Genomic DNA, 23,125 nt, shown 5'->3' on the forward strand with positions numbered 1-23,125 from the left:
ATGGGAGGGGGGAGCGGAAGGGGGCGGGCCAATCCCTGCCGGTCGCCCCGCCAAGGGGGCGGGGCGGGGCGCGAGGCGCCTGCGCGGGGAGCGGCGGCCGGGCGTCTCCTCATGGGGCCGGGCGCGCGGCGCCAGGTGCGTGCGGGGCGCGGGAGCGCGGGAAGGACGGGGGGTCGTTCCCGTGGCGACGGCGGGCCGGGGTCGCGCGCGCGCTGCGGGGAGGCGGCCGCCATGAGGGGAGCCCCGAGGGCCGCCGTGGCGGTGGGAAGCGGCAGGTCCATTCGTCCCCCCCCACAGCCCGGAGGGGGCTGCGGGGCTGCTCCGGGGAGTGACCGCCTTATGGCGGCGGGAGGTGCTGGGGCCCAGGCTCACCTCAGCGGCGCCGGTCTGTGACACCTGCCGCGCCGACGCTCTGTCTAAAAGCCATTTTCTTGGACGTCCCCCCCCCCGAGAAGGAGCCTCGGCCTCCTCCCTGCCCGCTGAAATACTGTGTTCTTGCTTTTCCCTCAGGTTTAGTGTGAGAGGGGGCGAGGAGGGGGCGCAGCGGAGAGGAAAGGTAAGGCCTCCAGGCGCCGGGCATCCCTGAAGGTGTGAAACCGCCCCTCCCCCAGCAGCATGTCCGGCCCGGTTTGCTTTCCAGAAATGCTCTCAGAAAGCCAACCTTGCATGCAGAAATACCTGCTTGAGGGCTCTCCCGCAGCCTCGTCTTCTGGGGCTTAAATCAAGCAGGCCGAAGCAAGCCTACGTCTGAATGCATTGGCCCGGCTCCTGTGTGAGTTTGTTGGGATACAGACCTCTTCCAGGCTTTGCTGTGTCACTCCCTCTCATTTCTCATGAAGCGGGTGGGAGCCTGAAGCACGTGGAGAACCACAGTGTTAAATAAAAACCTCTGCTATATTTTAACTCGCATCTGAGCAGGCTGAATCTTGTGTTCGTAACGGCGGCGCAAACAGAAGCAGGGTGTGTTTTCCTGGCACTGCCAGTCCCTGTTATTGCTGAGGCCTGTCCCTTTCTAGGATGGTTTTGACAAGCTGTGCGGGCCTGCTCCAATTTTGACTCCCACGTGGAGGGACACAGCTTGGGAATCGGCCAGGGATGACTCATTAATATCCTTTCAGATTCTTCTATCTGAAACGTGGCAGGTTTTAAACTATAACGTGACGTTTTGTCTTATCCCAACATCTTAAAGCCACTTAATTTTAAAAAGGAGATCTGAATTACGCCCTCACTGGTGGTAGTTCTTCCCAGCACTCAAAGAAGCTAAAAATAATTGATGAGCAATGAATTTGTGCTTGCTTTATATAATTTGAGGGGGCTGTGCCAGAGGAGCCCCTCTTTCAGCACTGAGCTGGACACATGTGGTTTTTACTTTGCTTAAATTTTGCGTTCAGGTCTAGCGTGCAGGTGTAGCTTTACTTGTGCATTAGCTGCTGAGCTGGGAGACAGCCAGAGAGCGTCCGCAGTGACTTCCCCATCTCCTTTGGGGATGAGTTGGTGGAGAAAATGTCTCATTAATTTCCCGCGGTGGTTCTGCAGGTCGGGGTCTGATGTTGACTGAGCGGCGTAGTCGTGTTTCGCAGCGTTACGGCAAGGTTTTTGTAAATATACTCAGTGTGTGAGCGTCAGCGTTGCTTTGACATATGCTTTGTTTAGGTGTTTGGTTTTAACTGGGATACATCTTTGTATTTTGGGTGTTTTTGCAGCTGGATGTGTCTGTATTACATACGGAATTGCGTGATTAGGTTTATTCAGCGTTGGCAACTTGGGCATCGTTTAAAGGCAATAGTCCCTTGCTGAAATCTCTACCTCAAAGGCTTTAGGATAAATTAAGTGATTTCTTCAGTGTGGAGGGGAAAGGAGAACACTGCAAACCTATGCAGGGAGCGTAGTGCCAATAATAAAGGTGATGAGAGACCACACTGTGACAGGAGAACAGGGCGGCCGAGCCAGAAACCTGCGGAGTTTGATGTTTACGCTCTCTCTGACTCCTTGTAGTCTAAATAGCTGGAAAGTTCCCGACAGCTCGAGGAGGAAGACGGGAGAGACGCTTCTTATCTTGTAAGTGCCCGTTGTTCCCTCTCCTTCATGGCACCTGCGGCGGCGGCATGGCCAGGGTCCCCTTGGTGGTTTTTTCCCTGCGGCGCTGGTGCCACGCTTTGAGGTAATGCTATTTAATTTTGGTGACCTTGACTGTGCCGGCGTGATCTGTCCCCCTGGAGAGCAGAGCTTCTCCCCAGGCCTAAAATCTGGAGGTTTATGTTTCTTGACTGAATCTCTGAGACTTGTTCTTAAGAGAAATAAGAATTTTTTTGGAGACAGGCAAAGCCCAGACATTGAGTTTGTTCCTTTTTGGCTACCTGCATTAAATAGAAATGAAGATTGAAGTTTGTGATACTAGACAACCATCTTTTGGTAATGATAATTATAAAAGGTGCTTTTTCCTAAGTTCAGAATGACTTTTGAAACGGTTTAAAGTCACCTAAAAATCGAATTGATGTCTCCATTTCTGCTGTTTAAAGTAACACGAAAGTGTAGGATGAGGAATACAGGAGCAGTGCTCAGGCAAGTGAACAAGCTAAACAGGGGAAGGCCTAAGTCGGAGTTTTATAAACAGGCTTGATATTTGAGACGTAGCAAGTAATTTGCAACCTAAAGCTAATATAAACTTAAATTAGATCTGTAAATGAAGCTGGTGGAGAAAGTGGGGAAAGTTTTACCTTTGGCTGTTAGGTGTGCTGCCTCGGAGGAGTTGAGGGCAGACCTGGCAGCAGTGGGAGCTCAGTGTGTTGCTTTACACAAACTTCCCTCTTGGATATTCCAGTTAACGAAGGCTGCGTGCTTTAGTCCCTAGCTCGCCTGGAGTGTCTTTGCACCGTTAATTAAGATTTGGCTGGCTTTGTGGAAGCAGCCTGCTCTTCCAGAAGAATCAGCTAATCTGAAATGAGAGATCTTACCCTACTGGAAAGGAAAAAAAAGGGGGATTTTTTTTTCCCCTTGATGTTTTCCATCCTGACTGTTCTTGGCTGTATTCCCTCAAGGCGAGTCTGATGTTACCGCCTGACTGATCATGTGTCCGGCAGGTCCTCCTGCCTCCCCGAGAGTCACCGCTTCGGAGTGGGTGTTTTTTCTTCTGGTTTAACTCCCCAGAACAGTTCACCCTGTGGCCTGACAGTTGCAGGCGTTCGGGGGGGGGGGGGGGGGGCATGAAGCTGCGGAGGTTTGTTGTCAGAACAGCATCGAAATGCTGGACGGAGGGTTGGACAAACGCGGGGTACAACGTTCCAGCGGGTGTGCAGTGGAGGAGGCTCAGCCTTGCACCGAGGGTGTAGAACCGGGAGGTGCAAGCAGTCGGCTGGAGCCTGGTTCCTCGCTTCCTAAACGCGTTTGAAACTTTTGTCTGAAGTCGGGGCTCTACAGTAAAATAAATCTGGTTATTTGAGGTAGCGGGGAGCATATGCTAAGCGGTGTTTCAGGAGGCAGGTTGTGAAGACCAGCTCTCTGAGGTGTTACAATATTATTATATTAGTGTTATAATGATATGTTGTTGTTTTAATGATAGTTCTAAAGTTTTCAGGAGAGGTCAGAAACGAAAGACTGGCAAACCTACTGTATCTGAGCATCTGTGAGAGTCGGTGTGCCCTGTTTTCATCCCCCAGCATGGGGAAGGATGATGGTTATCTAGATTATTGGGACAATAAATGACCCCTGACAACGTTTGTAGCACAGCCGAGGTTTCACACCTGCAAAGAGTCGTCCTGTGGATCCCCTGTCAGTGCTGCTGCTTTGCTGCAGTGAAGCAGTCGCAGGCATCTCATTCGTAAAACAAACGCTCAGAGCTCACTGAGGCTGTGAAACCTGTGAAAAAACTGTGATTTTTGGGCCAGTGTTTCCTTTTGGCAAAAGCCTGCCAGAATTTTTGCTGGACTCTTCATTACAATTGGCAAGAAAAAAATGGATAAGGGTGAGCAGTTCTGTCTGCTTTCTTTCCCTTTTAATAGTCTGATTTTGGAGAAGCAGAGAGGGGGAGAGGACAGTGTGCTGGCAGACCTTTTGTATTCTATATCACAGGCTGTTGAAAGGGTTTGCAGACATAAAACTTCATTTCCACGGGCTTTAAGGTCATATCCCCCTGCCTGTAGACGTATGGCGGGCTGGATAACCCTTCTGTCATCACCAGAGAATTAAATGCTCTCGGTGGCTTTTTGTAGAACAAAAATCTTTTTGTCTTTCTTCCCTCCCGCTGTTTCCCAAGCAGCGGGTTTGCTAACGGGCATCGCCTTGGAAGCGGGGAGCTCCCAGATAATGGGCTCTCGGGCAAAGATGAACGGCCGAGGGGAAACGAAGGGACTGGCAAGCAGCGGTCTGCCAGTGGCGACTGCAACCCGGTTTTACAAAACAGCCCTACGATTTTATTAAGCTTTGTTGTAAAGGAAGTTAAGGAGGTGGATGAGAGCCGCGGGGCAAAGTACAGAAACAAAAAAGTGCAATTCTCAGCCCGAAGGTGATCTCATAAAGATAACAAACCCCAGTATTTATCTGCCTGTGAAAAGCTGCCTCGACAAAAGCCTGTGGTCTGTTCCACGTCGTATTGCGTACATGTAGTGACTTTGCTTGTGGTGATTTGTCTACTATAGAAACTGGATGGCTTCTACCGTGAGCCTGGGTAAAGAAACATTGTTGGAAGATGGAATACCACCTGCAAAAAAGCCCAGGTAAATTTAATTATACTCCAGTGAATGTCTTCTAATAAGAGCTTTTTCTGTAACCTTGCATTGTTCTTTAAAGAGCACGACACTCGGCGCCAAGCCCCTGCAGTCGTTTCGGTTGCTGATCCAAGAAAAGCGCGGGGTCTCTAGCCGTGTTTTCCTGCCGTGCATGGAACAAAGGCCTTAAGACTGTACTTTGCTGCTGTTTTTTTTTAACCCCTAAGCCAGGTTGCACGGAAAGCTGGTTTTTACTGTGCTGTCTCCACAGTTTTAGCTCAGGTCCTGTCCACACGTAGGGTCCATCAGATGCGGTTGGCGTGCTCCTTCGCTTGCGTTGGACAGCCGTTCCCAGGAGGACAGGCAATTACTCAAATCCGTGTGATTTTGCTGCCTGTAAAGGCAAAATAATTCCACTCTGGAGGCTCCCCATACTAATAAGTAGGTTGTCTTGCAGTTCTCCAAGCAGGGACGTGAGCATGATGCTACCTTGGGGCATACCCACCCTTGTGTCCATCCAGGGTTGGGACTGTGGCTGCTGCGACAGCACGGGCTCAGAAATTAAGGCATCGCCGTCTGCAAACGAGCAGCTAATTCATCTAGGGAGCTGTCTTCCACTAATCTGATTTATTTAAGAGTTATGGAGGGCTGGAGAATAGTTTCTGTGAGGGAACTGTGGTCTCAAGGTTGACCCAGTGACTGTGGGATGAGCAGAAAAGAGGCTGGGAGGTTATTTTCTCCTTGCTCGAGGATATCAGGGTAGAAAAAAGCGCATTTATCAGCGTGGGAACAGAATGCCTCTTTCAGAGATGTCGCACAGGATGTTAAGACTTACGTATTTGTTATTATTTTGGATTTCAGTCCCTAGGTTGCTGGTTGTGTTTTTATATTAGCTCATTAGCATGAATACTAATTTATTCTTTGTGGGTGAGGTTTGCGGTCCCAAAATTAAAACCTGTTTATCCCCACTAACGGTAAAGACCTCCTCAAGAAAAGGGTTAACTCGTCTGTTTTCGTAGGCAGTAATAGAGGGAAGGCGAAGCTCCATCTGTGTGGTATCGGTTTCCTTTCCCCTTCTCGCAAAATATCACGTGTTTGCAGATAAAAAACATTCCTTCCGAATGAGCTGCCTCCCCGGGTGACTGCTTCCATCCTCTGGGAAGCCGCAGCTGGTCTCCTGCTTCAGAAAAGCAGCTTGACACCAGGCGAGGCATGATGAGGAGAAACCCATCTACTTAATAAATAATAAACATCAAATTTAAAAGAACTGTGCGGGTAGAAAGCTAGGAGATAAGTAAGAGGGGAGGAGGAGGACGGAGAATATAGCCACGCAGCTCTTCCCTGAGACTCTTTTGTATCATCTGGGCTTCCAAAAGGTTGGCCTCGAGCATCCCGCTCACGTTGCAGGCGGTACAATTTCTGGTACAACGTCCCGCTGAGGGGGCTTCTCCGCAAAGAGGGGCCGGCAGGTGGGAAGGTCCCCTCCAGGGCAGAGCTGGGAGGAAGCCTCCGCTTCCCTCCTTTTGTGCTGGGCTACAAGGGGCTGCTGCCTTCAGGCCCCTGGTTGGCACCTTAGTTAAACCAGGAGCAGTCACGGTTGTGTTTAGTCCCTGCGCGGGGGTCTGACGCGTGCTTTGTCTCGGGATGTATAGAGTGTGTATGTCTCTACAGCCAGTGATAACACATTCCGTATAGCTCACCGCACCATCTCCACTGTCTCCAGCCTTTCTGCTAGCTTCCAGTTAACTATTATTAACAAGACCTCCCTTATTCCAAACTTTAATTAGTTTTGCTTCAGAAGTATTCCTGGGCGGCATTGACTTCCCCAGTAACCGTCTCGGTAACAGACTCGATTGCGGAATGCGTTGTAATTACGTATGTTGTAATTTTGGTCATTTGTGATGTTGCTCCGTGGAGCTGCGCGCTGTCTTTAAGGGGTGCTGAGCTGCTCCGCTCGTCCTCTGTTTATCAGAGGACCCTAATGGACACGTTGACTCAAAATTTAGGCAGAGGGTACCTCCCTTGTCCTCCGTCTGCATGTTCCACGGCCCGAGACATCCTTCCATCTACGACGGTACCAGCTGTGCTACTTTCTGCTCTTGCAGGAAGCTGTTGCCAAGCCTCAAAACCAAGAAGCCTCAGGAACTTGTTCTGGTGATCGGGACAGGAATCAGCGCAGCAGTTGCTCCCCAGGTCCCAGCGCTGAAGTCGTGGAAGGGGTTAATCCAGGCCCTCCTGGATGCTGCTATTGACTTTGATCTCCTGGAAGATGAAGAGAGCAAACGGTTTCAGAAGTGTCTTCATGAAGACAAGAACTTGGTTCACCTTGCCCACGACCTTATCCAGAAGCTGTCTCCGGTGAGTCTGCTAAGCCAACAGCATCCTGGCTTGTATCAGAAATAGTGTGACCAGCAGAAGCAGGGAGGTGACAGTCCCCCTGTGCTCTGCACTGGTGAGGCCACACCTGGAGGGTTGTGTCCAGTTTTGGGCACCTCAATCCGAGAGAGATCTCGAGGGGCTGGAGCGAGGGCAGAGGAGGGCAACGAGCTGGGGAAGGGCCTGGAGAATAAATCCTGTGAGGAGAGATTGAAGGAGCTGGGACTGTTCAGTGTGAGGAGGAGAAGGTGAGGGGAGACCTCATCACTCTCTACAGCTCCCTGAAAGGACGTTGTGGAGAGGTTGGTGCTGGTCTCTTCTCCCAGGGGATTAGTGACAGAACGAGAGGGAACGGCTTTAAACTGCAACAGGGGAGGGTCAGACTGGACAGGAGGGAAAAATGTTTCCCAGAAAGAGTGGTCAGAGAGTGGAATAGGCTGCCCAGGGAGGGGGTGGAGTCCCCATCCCTGGGTGTGTTTAAGGGCCGTTTGGATGAGCTGTGGGGGGATGTGGTGTAGGGGAGAACTTTGTAGAGTCGGGCTGAAGGTTGGACTCGATGATCCCGAGGGTCTTTTCCAACCTGAATGACTCTGTGATTCTGCTTGTAGCACTGCATGGAAATATTCGGGACCCCACCCTGAGCGTAGGGTTTGGCGTTTGGAAGTAGCTAAATTGGTTCTCCAGGATGCCCCCATCTCCCAACGATTCCTCTTTCCAGGAGGAACCCCGAGTGCAGTTACTGTGCTGGGTTCCTGAGGCATAATTCTGCCGTAAACACCAGCTTTTGGGCATTTCACTCGGGGTATGCTGGGGTGGGGAGGACAGTAAGCTCTGTGTTTGTCTTGCAAGGCCCTAAGAGCTTTGCAGAGGTCTTGGAGAAGCCTGTGGGTAGTTTCTCATCGAGTCGTTTGACACGAAGCATTAAAAGAAGCCCGGCTCTGATCTTAATCTGTCTCCCCTTCTCAGCGCACAAGCAACGTTCGCTCAACATTTTTCAAAGACTGTTTATACGAGGTGTTTGATGACCTGGAATCTAAAATGGAAGATTCTGGGAAGCAGCTGCTTCAGTCTGTGCTTCACTTAATGGAAAACGGGGCACTTGTGTTAACCACAAACTTTGATAACCTGCTGGAACTGTACGCAGCACACCAGGGGAAGCATCTGGAGTCTCTCGACCTGACTGATGAAAAGAAGGTAAACGATGATGATTTTTTGTTTTTCTCAGGGCTGAGCTGGGACAACGCAGGACAGTGGCGGCTGCGGGATGTGCCCTCACGCCTGCGTAAGGGGATTGTACTGTTCATGGTAATCTAAACGGTGTTAGACAACCTCCAAGCACAGGCTCTGACCATTTGGGGCAGTGAGCAGAGGAATGAAGACGAGTGCTCGTTTCTGAAACGCTGTGCTTGCTGGCTGACGTCCGTTGCTCAGGAGGAGCCCTTAAGCCTGGTATTTCTTTGATCTCTGTCCTTCTGGCTTCAAATTCTGGCTTGGCCTCACTGAAGTACCGCAAGCCTCGCTTCCACATAAGGCTTGGGTTGACGTTTCTAACCAACATGGGAAGCTCCATGCGAGACACAAAGCTGACCTTTCTGTTTTTAGAGCGTGCTGCGGAGTGCTTTTTGTGACAGAGCGTTTTCGGGGCCGTAGCCTTCGAGGCTTCCGTGTCCTTTTTCTGAAATAGCTGGATGGCTCCTGCTGGGTCACTCTCTGTGTTCCGGCTTCTTCTGCCCTGCTCTTGTCTCTGTAGCCGCTCGCTGCATGCAAGCTTCCCTCCTTTTGCCCCACTTCTTCAGTCAGGCAGAAAATCGGACTGTGAAACCCTGAGCTCTTCACCACCTGCCCACCTCATCTTCCCATCGTGGGTTTTACTGCTGGGGAGCATCTTGTCCTTCTGTTTGCTTGTTAAACACACGCCGCGTGTAGGTGCCGTGCAGTACTTGGTCTCTTTTCGTTCTGACTCATTTCTGTGCTTCACGTTTCCTGCATGACCTCTTAATCTACATGGCTGGAAGTACTTACAGTGTTACAAATAAGCAGTCTAATTATTGCAAGCTTAAACGAGCTAAGGTCTGCAGGAGTAAACAGAGAGCCTCAGAAGTGGCTTTCTGAAATGAAGGTCAGCTGTTGAGCTCCCTCAGAGCTTCCCAGAGCCTAGAGGGGCCAAGAAATAAAACTTTGTGGGCTTGAGAAACACACTGACAATATTTATAGAGTTTTTCTCCTTTTTCTGCCAAGTCCGTTGTATTGATTCAGTCTCTTCCCATCGCATTCGCCGTTCAGCTGAAGCATTGGCCCAAACAAGCACCGTGGGCTGTGATGTAGAGGCCAATGGACTCGTGACCTCTCGAGGAGACGAGGAAGAAGCCGCCTCTTTGAACTGCTTCCCCAAAATGGTATTTTTTAACAGCCCCGTGGAAGGAAGCGCAGGTGATGCGCTCGCTAACATTTCTGGAGGGGTTTGTTTTGCGCAGGTGCTGGAGTGGGCGCAAGAGAAGAGGAAGCTTAGTGTCCTGCACATCCACGGCGTTTACACCAACCCCAGCGGCATAGTGCTCCACCCGGCCGGGTACCAGAACGTGCTGCGCAACACGGAGGTCATGGTGAGGCAGCCCTGCCTTCTCTCCGCGGGGCGTACGGCGGGGTCCCCCACGTTGTGTCTATGCATCTCCCACTTCCCTGGCAAGCCCGTACATTAACCGTAGGCTCAGCTGAGTTTAAAGACTGAGTTTAAAAGACGTGAGCCATAGGCTCGGTTGAGTTTAGAGACTGAGCTTCACACAGGGTGGTGGGACAGTCCTTAATTTTTGTGAAATAGAAGAGGAGGGATGGATTCTCCAGCCCGCTAAGCTGCAAAAACACCTCACCACGCTTGTGTTGAGGATGACTGAACGTTGGCACTCCTGCAGAGCCTCATCAGGCAGATGCTGTCTCTTGTGCCTTGTGAAGATAAAGCTTGCCTTGACTAAGAACGTCTTTCCCTTTTTTAAAGCGAGAGATTCAGAAGCTGTATGAAAATAAGTCATTCCTGTTCTTGGGCTGTGGTTGGACTGTTGATGACACCACGTTTCAGGCCCTGTTTTTAGAGGCTGTGAAGCACAAGTCAGACCTGGAGCACTTCATGCTTGTACGGAGGGGAGACGTGGACGAGTTCAAGAAGCTCCGTGAGAACATGCTGGACAAAGGGATTAAAGTGATTTCCTACGGAGACGAATACACAGACTTGCCCGAGTACCTTGAGAGGCTGACGAGCGAGATCGCCACGCGGGGCCGAGCAGGTACGGGGCTCACGGGCTGTGCGGGGTGGCCGGCTGTGTGCGTCCACCATCTCAGGGATCCTGTCGCACGCAACGTGGTTCTTGACTGTCACCGTGCGCTTTGGAGCGTAGGCAGCATTAATAGCCCCTCTTTATGCTTTATTATTCCTTAAGCTTTTTTTTTCTCCAAAAAAAATCACCAGCGTAGCTGAATTTGGGGTATGTTCTTATAGTTCAAACAGCTCTGCTGCTTCCCACACATCCAAACGTTATCTTTAACATGCAGCTGCAGTTATTCCCTTTCTAGCGAAACGGCGTTTCAGTCTCACTGACCGTTGTGCTGCTCAGCTTGAGCAAACGCTTTAACAACCGAGAGATCTCGCTTGTAAATCACAAAAAATGGGGCAAAGAAGTGAGTTTGCTAGCCACAGACTTGCTTGCACATGTCAAACCCAGCCAGGAAGGCCTGTCGCGTGCAAAACCGCCGCACGTGGGCCGGAGGCAGCGCCCTGACGGCAGCACCGAGGGCTCGCAGGGGCTCCCCTCGGGGCCACCTTTCCACCCGGCCGCTGCTCTCTGCTCTCTCCTAGGTGTGCCTAAGGAGGGACAACACCTCAACGGCTCCGCTGCTGCCCGCCCCGAGATAAAAGGTAAGACTCTCCTGAGCTGAGTGAGGCTTCGCCCCTTTCTGGCCCCTCTCAGCAGCCTCTCAGGAGTTTTACTTTCCTGCAGGATGCAGCACTTGAGCATCAGCCTGGGCCCAGCACCTGTGCCGCGGCGCAGGACTCCCTAGGACGGGCCTAAGCCCGAGCCGGCAGCTCTCAGGGAGGCCTGCGCGGTTTAAGGCCAGCCCAAGGGAGGAGGGAAGCCCACTGCTGTCGAGCTGCTGCCCACACGTGCCGAGCCGAGCCGCTTTAGGCAGCAAACAGAGGCCGGGGCAGAGCCTGATGCCTGGTTTAACGTAGTAATTGTCTTTTTATCAAGGTTGTGTGCGCCTGGGGAGCGTGGGCTCCCCGAGGGAGCTGCAGCCTCCTCTAATTTCATACCTAGTGCTTTTGTATTCTGTACTTTCAATTAAAAACATGAAACTTGAGCTTTTTTTTTTTTTACTTGAAGCTCTAGTTTTCTAGTCCTGTCTTTATACTGTACAGTATTTTGTATGTCAAAGCTCGTATTAAAGGCCTGTTCACTCAACTTTTGGCTGGTGTGTGACTTACACGCCCTCTCAAACACCTCACACAGGCAGGAGTTTGTCTCCCCAGCTCCAGGAGGAAATAGGTCCTGGCTGGAGGCAAGTTATTTATACACGGAGAACAAATTATGAAGTTTATTTTATATAAATTATGTCTCTTAGCAGACAGCATTCAATTTATTGCACTATAGCACATCTGCGATACAGAGCTACAAGACATCGTAAGAGAGTTTTGTATTATTCAGTGTAGCACTTCAGACCGGGATCAAGAGGCACTCGAAGGGGGGAAGAAAGGGTGCAGGAAAGCAGCAAGCAGCCACCATTATCTTCCAGTATTTTTTTTTTCCTTTTTGCTAGCAAATAACGCTGAGGCCAGCAGGCAGGAGAGAGGTAGGGGCACACTGCCTTCCTTCTCCGGCCACGATTAGCACTACCAGGCTGCTGCAGCTCTCCGACTCCTGCCCCAAAACGTGGGGTCCGGGTACCCTCCTCCAGAGTCCCAGTGACAACAGAAATGGGGACCTTTAAGGCAATTTAGCATCTCCTCTCCAGCCCAGCGCAGGCCATCGCCATTTTTGGTTTATCAGCTTGGGTAGAGCTGCCACTAGCAGCAACCGTAACAGCCAGATTTTCTACCGCAGCACCGATCCTGCTCCCCCCTAGCAATAGTCACCCCTGCGTCCTCCCTAAGCTGGTCTAAAAATCAAAAGCAGCTCAAAACAAAAACACCTTCAAACCCCCCAAAAAGCACAGCAGGTCCTTGCGCTGCCCACCCCCCCCGCGCCCCGCCGTGCAGCACAAACAATACAAAGCTCTGGGTTCAGCCTCCCCGCGAGGGAGCCTGCATCACTTGAAACAGAACGAAGGAACCCAGGGGAAGGGGGCTTGCTGGATAAAAGGGGTTTTAATCCAAAAAAAAATAAGCCCCCCTCCCACCAGTATCCCTTCGCTCTGTTCCGCACTACACGGGAAAGACTAGTCGGTAACGGGGTAAAGCATGTTCTTCTCTGCAAAACAGCGATTTGGTGGTTTTTTAGGCCTTCATGAGCGCTGCGACCACGGCCTTGGCGTTAAGGCTTCGCAGATCACAGTAAGTTTGTCCGGTACCAACGAAAACGATGGGTTTGCTCGTGATGTAGGTCATGGAGATGGCGGCGCCCACCTGCCCGGGACAAGAAGTGACCGTTAGCCTGAGAATCCAGCGCTTCCCCCTCAGGGGAACGCGTGGAAAAGCTTGTCAAAAATTCAACCTCCTCCAACTTTCCAATCCGTACGGTCCCTGCAGTTACACCAAGAGACCCCACGGCCCCGTTTTCCACACGCGTGGAAATTGGGCTGCGAAATTTTGTTTAAATGGCTCGAAATGGAAGAGGAAGGCAGGGGACAGTGTCAGGGACAGCACAGAAGTTTGGTAATTTCCGTCTCTCCCCTCTGGTCTCCAAGGGGAAGCTCCACCAGAATCATCTCAAGGGCCTCCTTACCTTGTCATCGATGGTATCGAACTTGGTGAGGACAATCCCGTCGATGAGCCGCGGTGTCTGCGCCATGGAGTGATCAGCCAGGGCCTTGTTGAACTTGACCTGAGGGAAAGAACGGATCCAAGAAACACATCTGTGATGCTACCGCTGTTCAAATCTCCGCCAAAACCTGCAGAAGTGGGTTTTTTCAACCCCCCCCCAACCCCAATCTTTCAGCCTCAACACTCACCAGCTGATCCACAGCTTCATTTCCCACCAGCGCTTCCCCAACGAACAGGACCAGGTCGGGAGCGTTGACAGCGATGAGTTTGGCCAAGGCTGTCATCAAGGGAGCGTTGTCCTGCATGCGGCCCGCTGTGTCCACCAGGACCACATCAAAGCCCTGGTTCCGAGCTGGCGAGACGAGGAAATAACCTTTAAGAGGACGCTCCCCTGAAACGGCGTCTCCCAGCACCAGTCTTCCACCTACCGTAGGAGATGGCCTCCATCGCGATCCCCGCGGCGTCCTTGCCGTAGCCCTTCTCGTAGAGCTGCACCATCGTCCGCCCGCCGTGGCTCTCCGGAGGGTGCAGGGTGTTGAGGCGACGGGTGTGAGTGCGGAGCTGCTCCACCGCTCCCGCGCGGAACGTGTCACAGGCGGCGATGAGGACACTGAAACCGTTCTCGATGAGCCAGAACGAGATCTGGAGGTAGGAGGAGGGGAGAGAAAAGGAAGGAGGGGAGAGAAAAGGAAGGAGGGGAGAGAAAAGGAAGGAGGGGAGAGAAAAGGAAGGAGGGGAGAGAAAAGGAAGGAGGGGAGAGAAAAGGAAGGAGGGGAGAGAAAAGGAAGGAGGGGAGAGAAAAGGAAGGAGGGGAGAGAAAAGGAAGGAGGGGAGAGAAAAGGAAGGAGGGGAGAGAAAAGGAAGGAGGGGAGAGAAAAGGAAGGAGGGGAGAGAAAAGGAAGGAGGGGAGAGAAAAGGAAGGAGGGGAGAGAAAAGGAAGGAGGGGAGAGAAAAGGAAGGAGGGGAGAGAAAAGGAAGGAGGGGAGAGAAAAGGAAGGAGGGGAGAGAAAAGGAAGGAGGGGAGAGAAAAAAAGAAAAAAAACCCGCTAGCAGCCACAGTCCGACCTCAGCGCTGGTCCCAGAGAGCCAGGAGGATCGTGTCCTACCTTGGCCAGGTTCGTGGACTTCCCAACACCGTTGACACCACAGAAAGTGACCACGTAGGGTCGGTGATGGCGCTGGGCATCCATGACGTCGCGGAGGACGTCCACGCGACGCTGGGGCTGCAGGATCTGCACCAGGGCTTCCTGCAGGGCCTGCTTCACTGTCGAGGTCACCGCTGGGAAGAAGGAGATGGAAAAAGAACCCTGTGACGCTTGGGGAACGCTCCCGAGCCCCAAAGCGCAAGCAGGAGGCCACGTGGCCACTTACTGGTGAACGTGCCCATCACCTTCCCTTCCAGTTTCTTAGCCACCGACTCACAGAGCTGGACCGCAATCTCAGCTGCCACGTTTTTTGCTTCGAGAAAGAGATGGAGAGAGGGGCGTTAGCCCTGCTGAGGAGGTTACACAACGCCAGACGTCAGCGTCAAGGCAAGGACGGAGCCAGCGTGCAGGAGCCCCCCGCTTTTGCTGCGCTGTCGAGGGCTCCCCAGAGGCGAGACAGGAACCGACCATATTTCCCGTGGGCAAGAACCCAACCCACAGGTGCTACCCCACACCGGGAGCGCAGGGAACCCCCTCAAACTAACCCGCTCCCAGCAGATCCAGACGTACCGATCAAGTGATCCTTCATCTTCTCCAGTACGGGGTCCATGTCCTCTCTTGTCAAGCTCTTGGAGCCCACCAGGCCTTTCAGCATGCCAAACATGCCCCCCAGGCCACCCTTCTTCGCGCTGCGGAGAAGCGGAGGAGTTACCTTTAGGTTTGAGGAGGAAGCTGCACAGGGCACGCAACAGCCAGATGCAAGAAGAGCCCACCACACACCAGTTTGTCCCCAACTGCACTACTGGTTAGACTGGAAGATGAGTTATGGGAGAGAAATCAAGAAACCTGCAGCAAGTGAGTGCTGCAGGAGCCTCTACCTGGGTTTTGAAGGGTTCTGAATAACCTTCTCCTCTTCAGCTTCATCATCGCTCTCATACTCAAGGTCGTAGAGGCGGCCGGGCTCCCGATTTCGATCCCCCAGGGCCTGCGAGGGGGGGAAAAAAAACCACACACCTTGAAAATCATCACCCGCTTACCGCCATCCCGCCCTGCCCCCTTCCGTGGTCACAGGCAGCGACAAGAGTTATTGTCAGCAGCAGAAGCAGCTCTGCAGAGACCTTTGCTGCAGGTTCACCCCGTCTACCACCAGAAAATATCCTTTAGGCAGCAGCTTTACGGGCTGGGTGCTGCGATCCCCGTTTGTGGGTTTGCAACGCCCAGCTGATCCCAGAACAATACATGAAAGCAGACACGGTGACCTGACTTTTCCTTACTGTATCAGGGTCAAATTCCTCCACAGGACAAGCCTCCGCGCTTCCGTTGGTAGCGGAGTTACTGTAATCGAGTACTTTGGCATTAGAGTTCCCCAGGTCCCACACTCGGGGCTTCTTTCCCTTCTCCTTCTGTGCCTCGGGCTTTGGAGATTTGCTGAAATAAAAAAAAAAAAACAGAAACACGTGTTGTTCAGTACAGTGAAGCAGCAGCAATCACCTCCTTAGAAGGTGTGAAAATTAAAAGCCCGCATTACCCAAAAAGGCAGAAATAAAGGCTGATTCAGTCTCCAGGGTTTATTTATCTGAACTTTAACCCTGTATCAGACCTCGAGCCAGGCATTGATGCACCGCTGCCCTTTGCTCACAGCGGGAAAGCCTCACTAAAATGAGGTCTAGACCTCTCCCAGGCACACGCTGGGTCTCTGGGTCTCCCAGGGAAGGGATCAGGCTCTATTACCCCTCCAGTGTGCCCTCTCCCAGTCTTTCCAGCAAGCAGGGAAATAAGGAAAAGGGAAATAAGGTCCAGGAAAGCAAGGTTTGACTTCCAGGGGTCACGGCAGAAAGGCAGGACTCAGCCACGGGTACTGACCGTGTCCTCGTTACCCACCTGGACTTCTCCCCTGCTTTCATGTGTCTCTTGAAGAATTCCTCCCGGTTCTTTTGCAGGATTTCATCCTTGGTCAGTTCCTCCCTGTCGCCGGCTGTGGAGAGCTGCTTGTCACCCGCAGATGCTTTACCAGGCACCGCGACAGCTTCAGTTCCTGACAGAAAGAGCCCCAACACAAGCTCAGACCAGCCTTTGGGTGCTACGAGAGGACTGGGAAAACACACGCTGGGACATGGAGCTCTGGAATATTTATTTTCCCCCCTTGTATCTTTCCCAGCAACTCACCCTCTTTTTTAGAACCTTTGTTCTTCTTGTTCTTGACTTTCTCCTTTGGTTTCTCCCCTCGGGTTTCTATCATACACTTGACAGTCTTCTGGGACTTGAGAGACTGCTCAAACGTCTTCATTACCGTGGGAGCTCGGACTTTACTGCTCTCCTCTGCATCCCTGTGGGGAGGTGGCCCGTTAGCCTGAATTTCAGTTCCGCCCCTCCCTCCTCCCCATCTATCTCTGTTCTAAATGGAAACTTGAGAGAAAAAAAATCAGGCTCTGCTACCGGAGAAGGCGCATGAAGTCATCTTTAAAATCAAAGGTGCCATTTAGGAGGCCCAGGGTGCCTTTCTGCTGGAACTCGTTGCGATATTTATCTCTGAACTCCTTGTGAACGTCGTCTATCAACTTGTCGACGTAGGTTAGAGTCAGGATCTTCTGAAACCCCACCTGCAAGAAAGCACAGCGAAAAGATGTTGCTTTTTCAGCTAATTGAATCGCTGCATCTAGCTGGCAAGGAAGCAAAAACCTCTCCGCTTGATACTTTAATTCTTTAATTTTGGCAGGCTTCAGGCTATGTTTTTCAGTCTGAGTTTCCAAGCTTTTAATACGCTTTCAAAAAGGAAAAAAAAAATAAAAATGGCACAACCCAGAACTTCACTTTAAAAGGCGACGCCAATAAAAATGGGTTAACTGTTTCACGGCAACAAAGACACGTAGCGAAAGACCAGAAAAGCGTTTTGCTTATCTTCAGGTACACAACGAAGGTTGTGTGGATTTACAGAGATAAGGCACGGGCAGACTGAAAGGGAGAGCGTTAAAAGATTTGCTAAAGTAAAGGGGGTGACACATTTCTGGCTTTTAAAAATAGATCTGGTCGAAGTAAAATGTTTGATTAGGATGTAGCAGCCTGCACGGCTTCTATTTGAGGTTTAATGAGTTTTAATCCTACCGCAGATGATTAAAATAAGCTGCTACCACAGCGGTGTGTGACCGAGAGACACCCCCATCCACCCACGGAGCTCCCCTGGGAGGGAGCACACAGGAGCGGGCAGCCCGGCTACGCTGGGATCACCGCTCCACCCCGGGAGGCTCCTCTGGAGCCAGCCACAGCGAGACCTACGTTGTACATCCTCACCCCAAAACATCCCACAGCCAGAAGGAGCTGACCCAGCTCTGGGAGCCACGGTAGAGCCCTACGCATTAAAGCATCCATTTGCTCAAACCACAACAAGCTGATAATTGCTCTCGGTTTCCAGAGCAGATCAGCACTAACGTGCTGATTTTTCCTCACTCGAGGCTGATGGGTCCCAGTTTCCCCACGCTGACGGGGGCAGCTGCTGGCACCAGGACGAGGAAGAAAGCAACGCGCCAGGAAAAGCCTTCACATTCTCAGCACACAAGCTGCCCGTTTTCCCGAGCGGCATCGATGAAGCCTCCTCGCCACGCCAGCCGCTGCTCTCCGTGAGGTTTTAGGAAGGCAACGGAAAGCCTCACCCCTTCGGGAAGGCGTTAAACAGCTTTTTTTCCAGCCAATCCACACACGAGCACCCCCCTTTTCTGGGGCAACGCCCCTCCCTCGGGGTTTCAGGGTATGGCAGGGGGCTGAAGAGCCACCCCAGGGGTCACTTACCACAAACACCAGCTCAAACTGGTTGTCCAGTTTGTACTTGAGCGTGAGGGCTTCATGGGTGAAGGAGTTGTTGCCGCCTCGCTCCTAGGGGGAAAGAGCCGTTAGAAGGGGGGGCCAGCAGTGAGGAGAGCCCCCTCCCATCATCCCCGTCCCCCCTGCTCCCCCAAAAATGGTCCAGCCCACCCCCCTGGGCAGCTGGTCTCATCCTTCCCCTCCAAAGGGGTCAGTTGTCCCCCCCCAGGGCAGGTGGTCCCAGCCGCCCCCCGCCATCCCGGGTAGATGGTCTGAACCACGTCCCCTCCCTCAGGTAGGTGGGTCCACCCATTCCCAGCTTCCCAGGGGGGTGACCCCCACCCAACAGCGTCTGTGCCCCCCCCCCGCCGCAGCAGATGGTCCCGCCCAATCGTGTGTGTGTGTGTCCCGTGCCCCCCCCCGCCCCGCGCGGACCTGGAGGAGGACGGAGCGGATGAGGGCGTTGACGGGAGCGGTGGCGGCGGCGGCGGGCCCACGGACGCCCTGGAAGCACCAGAGGACGAGGCCGCCCTTGCTGAAGATGGTGAAGAAGTCGAGCATGGCGGCGGCGGCGGCGGCGCCGGGCCCGGCTCCGCGCACACGTCGCACTGCCCCCGCGCTTCCGCCGGAAGTCGCCGCCCCGCCGCGCGCGCCCATTGGCGGAGAAGACGGAAGGGGCGGGACGGCGGCGGGCGAATGACGGGAGGGGGCGGGAGGGGATGGGGCGGGGCTAAGGGGGGGGCGTGGCCGGGGGTGTGGCCAAGCGGCATGCTGCGCTGGGGGCGCGCGCTGCGCCCTTCGGGGCGGGGGGGGGCCCCCCCGAGGGGGCTCCCGGGGGGGGCTCCGGCACCGGGGGGGACTCCGGGCCGCCCCCTCCGCACCGCCGCCCCGCTCAGCGCCGACATCTTACGCGGTGAGACCCGGGAGGGGGGGGCCGTGGGGATTTGGGGGGTCACGGGGGGCGTTGGGGTGTCTCGGGAGGAAGAGGGTGAGGGTGGGGTCGGGGGGGGGGAATCACTGGGGTGGGGGGGGGTGTTAAAGGGGTGTGGGGGTCGCTGGGGGGACTGGGAGGGGGGTCATAGGGGATCCCAGACGAGCTTGGGTGCGTCCCAGGGGACTGGGGTGGGCTCGGGAGGGGTCTCGGAGGAGACTGGGGGGGTCCCAAGGGACTTGGGGGAAATCATGGGGGGTCCAAAGGGGACTGGGGGGGGTCCCAGGGGACTGGGGTGGGCTCGGGGGGGGCTCGGAGGGGACTGGAGGGGTCCCAGGGGACTTGGGGGAGGTCATGGGGCGTCCCAAAGGGGACTGGGGGGGGGGGTCCCAGGGGACTTGGGGGAGGTCATGGGGGGTCCCAAAGGGGACTGGGGGGTTCCCAGGGGACTGGGGTGGGCTCGGGGGGGGCTCGGAGGGGACTGGAGGGGTCCCAGGGGACTGGGGTGGGCTCTGGGGCGTCTCGGAGGGGACTGGAGGGATCCCAGGGGACTTGGGGGAGGTCATGGGAGGTCCTAAGGGGACTGGGGGGACCCAGAAGGGACTGGGGGGCTGTCCCAGGGGACTAGGGGAGGGCCTAGGGGGGTCCCAGGGGATGCAGAGGTGACTGGGAGGTCACAGAGGGGACTGGGGGGGTCCTGAGAGGTCCCCGGGGGACTGCCAGCTGTCCCCCCCCAGGCCTGGCAGCCCCCCACCCAATATACCAACAGAGCTGGGGCTGGGGCTGGAGCGCATGGGTCAGACTCTGAAGGAGCAGCTGCCGACCTTGGGGAGCATCGGGGGGGGCTGGACCCCTCCTGGGACCCCCCCGGGTCCACGCCCCCCCGAAGAAGCCGACGTGGTGGTGGTGGGGGGCGGCGTGGTGGGCTGGTCCGTGGCGTATTGGCTGAAGGCGCTGGAGGGCCGCCGGCACGGCATGAAGGTGCTGGTGGTGGAGCGGGACCCCACGGTAAGACCCCCCCTCCCGGGGCGGGGTGTGGCTTTGGAGAACCACCTGAACCCCATTTTTTGGCGGGGGGGACACACATCTTCTCCTTCAGTATTCCCGAGCCTCCACGGTGCTGTCGGTGGGGGGGATCCGGCAGCAGTTTTCCCTCCCGGAAAATATCCGAATGTCCCGCTTTTCCGCCAGCTTCCTCCGCAACATCAACGTATGTGGGGTTATTTTGGTGGGGGGGTTATTTGGGGGGGCGTCCAGCCCTGCTCACTGGGGTGCCCCTCCCCTTACAGGAGCACCTTGGGGTGCCAAATGAGCCCCCCATCGACATCCAGTTCCAGCCCTCGGGGTACCTCTTCCTCGCCTCCCCGCAGGCCGCCGCCAGGCTGGAGGCCACCGTCCAGCTCCAGAGGTGGGGGACACACACAATCGCCCCCCTCCCCTCGGGGGGGAGGATTTTTTTGCGGGCGGGGGTATCATCCTGACCCCCCCACCGCATGGTGGCCGTCCCCAGGGAGGAAGGGGCACAGGTGGCCCTGCTGTCCCCCACGCAGCTGAAGGCAAAATTCCCCTGGATAGACACGGAGGATGTGGCTGTGGCATCCTACGGTACGCGGGGGGGGGGGGGGGGGGGGCAGGCGGGGGGGGGGGGGCGTGGGGACCCACCCCTCAACCCCCATCCTCATCCTCATCCCCATCCTCTCCATCCCCATCCCTGCTGGGTCCATCCTTCATCCTGGTTTTCTTTAGGGAAAGGGGGGTTCATCCCCCCAAAACTGTTGGGTTTTTTTTGGGGGGGGTCATGCTGTGGTGCCCCCCCTCCCCATGTTTTTCCCCCTCACCCAGGTCTGGAAGACGAAGGCTGGTTCGACCCCTGGACCCTCCTCACCGCATTCCGCCGCAAAGCCATATCCCTGGGGGTCCACAGCTGCTCCGGGGAGGTGCGAGGTGAGGCTGGGGGGGGGTCAACAGTGGGGTACACCCCCCCCTCCACCCCCAGGACCTCCCATCTCACAGCCCCCCCCCCAAAACCTCCAGGTTTCATCGTCTCAGATGAACACAGGGTGCCACTGCGGGGACCAGCATCGGCGACCGCACGCATCAAACACGTCCACGTGAGTGCCTCTGTGTGTGTGTGTGTGTGTGTGTCCCACCTCGCGTGGGGGGGGCCCCACGAGTGTCCGTGACCTTCCCCCCCCTTTTGTGCCCCCCCCCCACCTCCCCAGATCCACATGCCGGACAGCCTGGAGTATCAGCCGGTCACCTGCGCCATCGTCATCAACGCCGCCGGTGCCTGGGCCGGGCAACTGCTGGAGGCAGCCGGGTTGCCAGGGCGGCTGTGCCAGCCCCCCCTGCCCATCCAGCCCAGAAAAAGGTGGGGGGGGGGGCACATTTTGGGGGGTTCACAGTGTGTGTGGGGTGGGGGCACATCCTGGCATCGCCTCTCTGTTGTGGGTGAACCCCTCAGTGCTTTTCTGGGGAGGTCACAGTGGGGGGGACATATCCCAGCACCTCTTTTTCTTCCGGGGGGGGGTGAACCCCTTGCTGCTATTTGGGGGGGGGGGGGTGCTATAGAGAGGGGGGCGCATCCCACCACCCCACTGTCATGGGGTGCCCTTGGTGCTTTTTTGGGGGGGTAGCAGTGAGATGGGGGGGCACATCCTGGACCTGCTGTCCCTCCATCTTAAAGGTGTGGGGCATGAACCCCTTGGTGGTTTTTTTTGGGGGGGGTGTCAGAGGGGGGGGGACACATCCTGGCACCCTCCATCTGCAGGGGTGTGTGGGGTGAATCACTTGGTGCTTTATTTGGGGGGGGGGGGGTGTGCATCCCAGCACCCATCACACCTCCATCTTCAAGGGGGGGGGGGGTGTGAAACCCTTGGTGCTTTCTTTTGGGGGGCATCCCAGCACCTGCCAGCCCCCCCATCTGCAAGGAGAGGGGTGTGAACCCCTCCGTGCTGTTTATTTGGGGTGCACAGCGTGGAGGGGATACATCCCAGCACCCAGCACCCCTCCATCTTACAAGGAAGGAGATGAACCCCTTGGTGCTTTTTTTTGGGGTGTGGGGGGTCGCATCCAGTACCCACCACCCCTCCAATCTGTCGGGGAGCAATGCGAACCCTTCAATGCCTTTTTTTTGGGGGGGGTTGGCACACATCCCACCCCCTACCATCCCACATTTTGGCAGGGGGGGCGGGCAGCCTGAACCTCTCATCCCTATTTTTTGGGGGGATGTGTGTCCCCCCCCCCATAGGTACGTGTACTCCTGGCACTGCCCCGACGGCCCCGGCTTCTCCTGCCCCTTCCTCATCGACACCACCGGGGCTTATTTTCGCCGCGACGGCATCGCCGGCAACTACCTGGGCGGCATGAGCCCACCCGAGGTGAGCCCAGAGGAGTGTCCCCTATATTATTTACCCCCCCTTTTTTTTTTTACCCCCCCAATTTTATTTTTTTTCCAGGAGGAAGAGCCAGATCCGGGCGACCTCTCGGTGGATGATGATTTTTTCCAGGAGCAGGTCTGGCCTCGACTGGCTCGGCGAGTACCGGCCTTTGAATCCCTCCGTCCCCGGGGGGCTTGGGCGGGCTACTACGACTATAACACCTTCGACCGTAACGGGGTGCTGGGTCCTCACCCCAAATTAGAAAATCTATTTTTAGCCGCTGGTTTTAGCGGCCACGGGTTACAACACGCGCCCGCCGCCGGCAGAGCCCTGGCCGAGCTGGTGGTGAAGGGACAGTACGAGAGCCTGGACCTGCAGCGGTTGGGGTGCAGGAGGTTGGTGGAGGGGGAACCGCTGGAGGAGGATGGGGTGGTCTGATGGAGGCGGGGGGGGGGGAAACTGAGTCATGGCATTGGGGACCCCCTCCCCAGTCTGGAAGTTGGTGGGGGATTGGTGTTGTAGCCTGAAGAAATAAAAGGGATGGATGATGAGTGTGCTGGGGGTTCAGTGGGGGGGGAGGTTGGTGACCCCCCCCACACCGGGGCTGCCCCCTAACTTGTGCCAACCCACCCATTACCCCCAGCTCTATCCTGTCCACAGCTGCCACTCTCCCCGCACCGTTGCCCCCAGTACCTGCCCCCCCCCCCCCGGCTCAGGATCCCCATTATCCCTCAGCCCCAGGATCCACTCTCCCCCCACCAGTGCCCCCAGTATCCCCCCCAGTACCCCCAGTACCTGCCCCCCCAGTCTCAGGATCCCCATTATCC

General features: G+C 55.2%; 4 protein-coding genes across 7 annotated transcripts in view; 2 read left to right on the forward strand and 2 right to left on the reverse strand.

Annotated features, from left to right (window-relative positions):
* The window catches only part of TIRAP (TIR domain containing adaptor protein), a 5,828-nt gene extending 5,062 nt beyond the window's left edge, over positions 1-766 (reverse strand). The window contains exon 1 of the mRNA XM_074895007.1: positions 679-766. The gene's annotated coding sequence lies outside the window, so the exon portion shown is untranslated. The remainder of the gene's footprint in view (positions 1-678) is intronic.
* Positions 69-11,530, forward strand: FAM118B (family with sequence similarity 118 member B). 4 transcript variants are annotated; one of them, XM_074894985.1, is made up of 9 exons: positions 69-135; positions 511-556; positions 4,635-4,712; positions 6,809-7,061; positions 8,046-8,273; positions 9,554-9,682; positions 10,072-10,357; positions 10,927-10,986; positions 11,069-11,530. In XM_074894985.1, the coding sequence occupies exons 3-9, from the start codon at positions 4,642-4,644 to the stop codon at positions 11,080-11,082; spliced, it is 1,041 nt and encodes a 346-aa protein (XP_074751086.1). In that variant the 5' UTR covers positions 69-135; positions 511-556; positions 4,635-4,641; the 3' UTR covers positions 11,083-11,530. The 4 variants fall into 4 exon arrangements, with proteins under 4 accessions (XP_074751086.1, XP_074751084.1, XP_074751085.1 ...); XM_074894983.1 differs by having other exon boundaries at positions 84-135; positions 511-2,058; XM_074894984.1 differs by having other exon boundaries at positions 84-135; positions 511-2,058; positions 10,153-10,357.
* Positions 11,531-12,413: 883 nt separating this feature from the next.
* On the reverse strand, positions 12,414-18,603 carry SRPRA (SRP receptor subunit alpha). Its single transcript, XM_074894970.1, has 14 exons — positions 18,423-18,603; positions 17,976-18,059; positions 16,629-16,792; positions 16,359-16,519; positions 16,074-16,227; positions 15,467-15,620; positions 15,071-15,177; positions 14,763-14,881; positions 14,419-14,505; positions 14,154-14,326; positions 13,476-13,689; positions 13,236-13,399; positions 13,010-13,108; positions 12,414-12,690 (listed from the first exon to the last, which is right to left on the reverse strand). Exons 1-14 carry the CDS (start codon positions 18,546-18,548, stop codon positions 12,562-12,564), a joined length of 1,935 nt encoding a protein of 644 aa, XP_074751071.1. The 5' UTR covers positions 18,549-18,603; the 3' UTR covers positions 12,414-12,561.
* A 152-nt stretch (positions 18,604-18,755) lies between these two features.
* Positions 18,756-22,849, forward strand: FOXRED1 (FAD dependent oxidoreductase domain containing 1). The gene is made up of 10 exons (XM_074851128.1): positions 18,756-18,900; positions 19,688-19,926; positions 20,018-20,128; positions 20,208-20,326; positions 20,429-20,523; positions 20,761-20,862; positions 20,953-21,029; positions 21,141-21,289; positions 22,169-22,298; positions 22,377-22,849. The coding sequence occupies exons 1-10, from the start codon at positions 18,756-18,758 to the stop codon at positions 22,734-22,736; spliced, it is 1,527 nt and encodes a 508-aa protein (XP_074707229.1). The 3' UTR covers positions 22,737-22,849.
* Positions 22,850-23,125: the final 276 nt, after the last annotated feature.

The sequence above is a fragment of the Strix uralensis genome, chromosome 26, assembly GCF_047716275.1.
Source record: "Strix uralensis isolate ZFMK-TIS-50842 chromosome 26, bStrUra1, whole genome shotgun sequence".
Lineage (NCBI taxonomy): Eukaryota > Metazoa > Chordata > Aves > Strigiformes > Strigidae > Strix > Strix uralensis.

Bases quoted from the DNA above. Each gene is read 5' to 3' on its own strand.
- FOXRED1 (XM_074851128.1), top strand. From the start codon at position 18,756: ATGCTGCGCTGGGGGCGCGCGCTGCGCCCTTCGGGGCGGGGGGGGGCC. The intron at 19,927-20,017 runs GTAAGACCCCCC...CTTCTCCTTCAG, and splicing joins TGGTGGAGCGGGACCCCACG to TATTCCCGAGCCTCCACGGT. The intron at 20,863-20,952 runs GTGAGGCTGGGG...CAAAACCTCCAG, and splicing joins CTGCTCCGGGGAGGTGCGAG to GTTTCATCGTCTCAGATGAA.
- SRPRA (XM_074894970.1), bottom strand. From the start codon at position 18,548: ATGCTCGACTTCTTCACCATCTTCAGCAAGGGCGGCCTCGTCCTCTGG. The intron at 14,506-14,762 runs GTACGTCTGGAT...TCTTTCTCGAAG, and splicing joins GATGAAGGATCACTTGATCG to CAAAAAACGTGGCAGCTGAG. The intron at 13,400-13,475 runs GTAGGTGGAAGA...TCGTCTCGCCAG, and splicing joins GATGGAGGCCATCTCCTACG to CTCGGAACCAGGGCTTTGAT.
- FAM118B (XM_074894983.1), top strand. From the start codon at position 1,907: ATGAGAGACCACACTGTGACAGGAGAACAGGGCGGCCGAGCCAGAAAC. The intron at 4,713-6,808 runs GTAAATTTAATT...CTGCTCTTGCAG, and splicing joins CCACCTGCAAAAAAGCCCAG to GAAGCTGTTGCCAAGCCTCA. The intron at 8,274-9,553 runs GTAAACGATGAT...TGTTTTGCGCAG, and splicing joins ACCTGACTGATGAAAAGAAG to GTGCTGGAGTGGGCGCAAGA.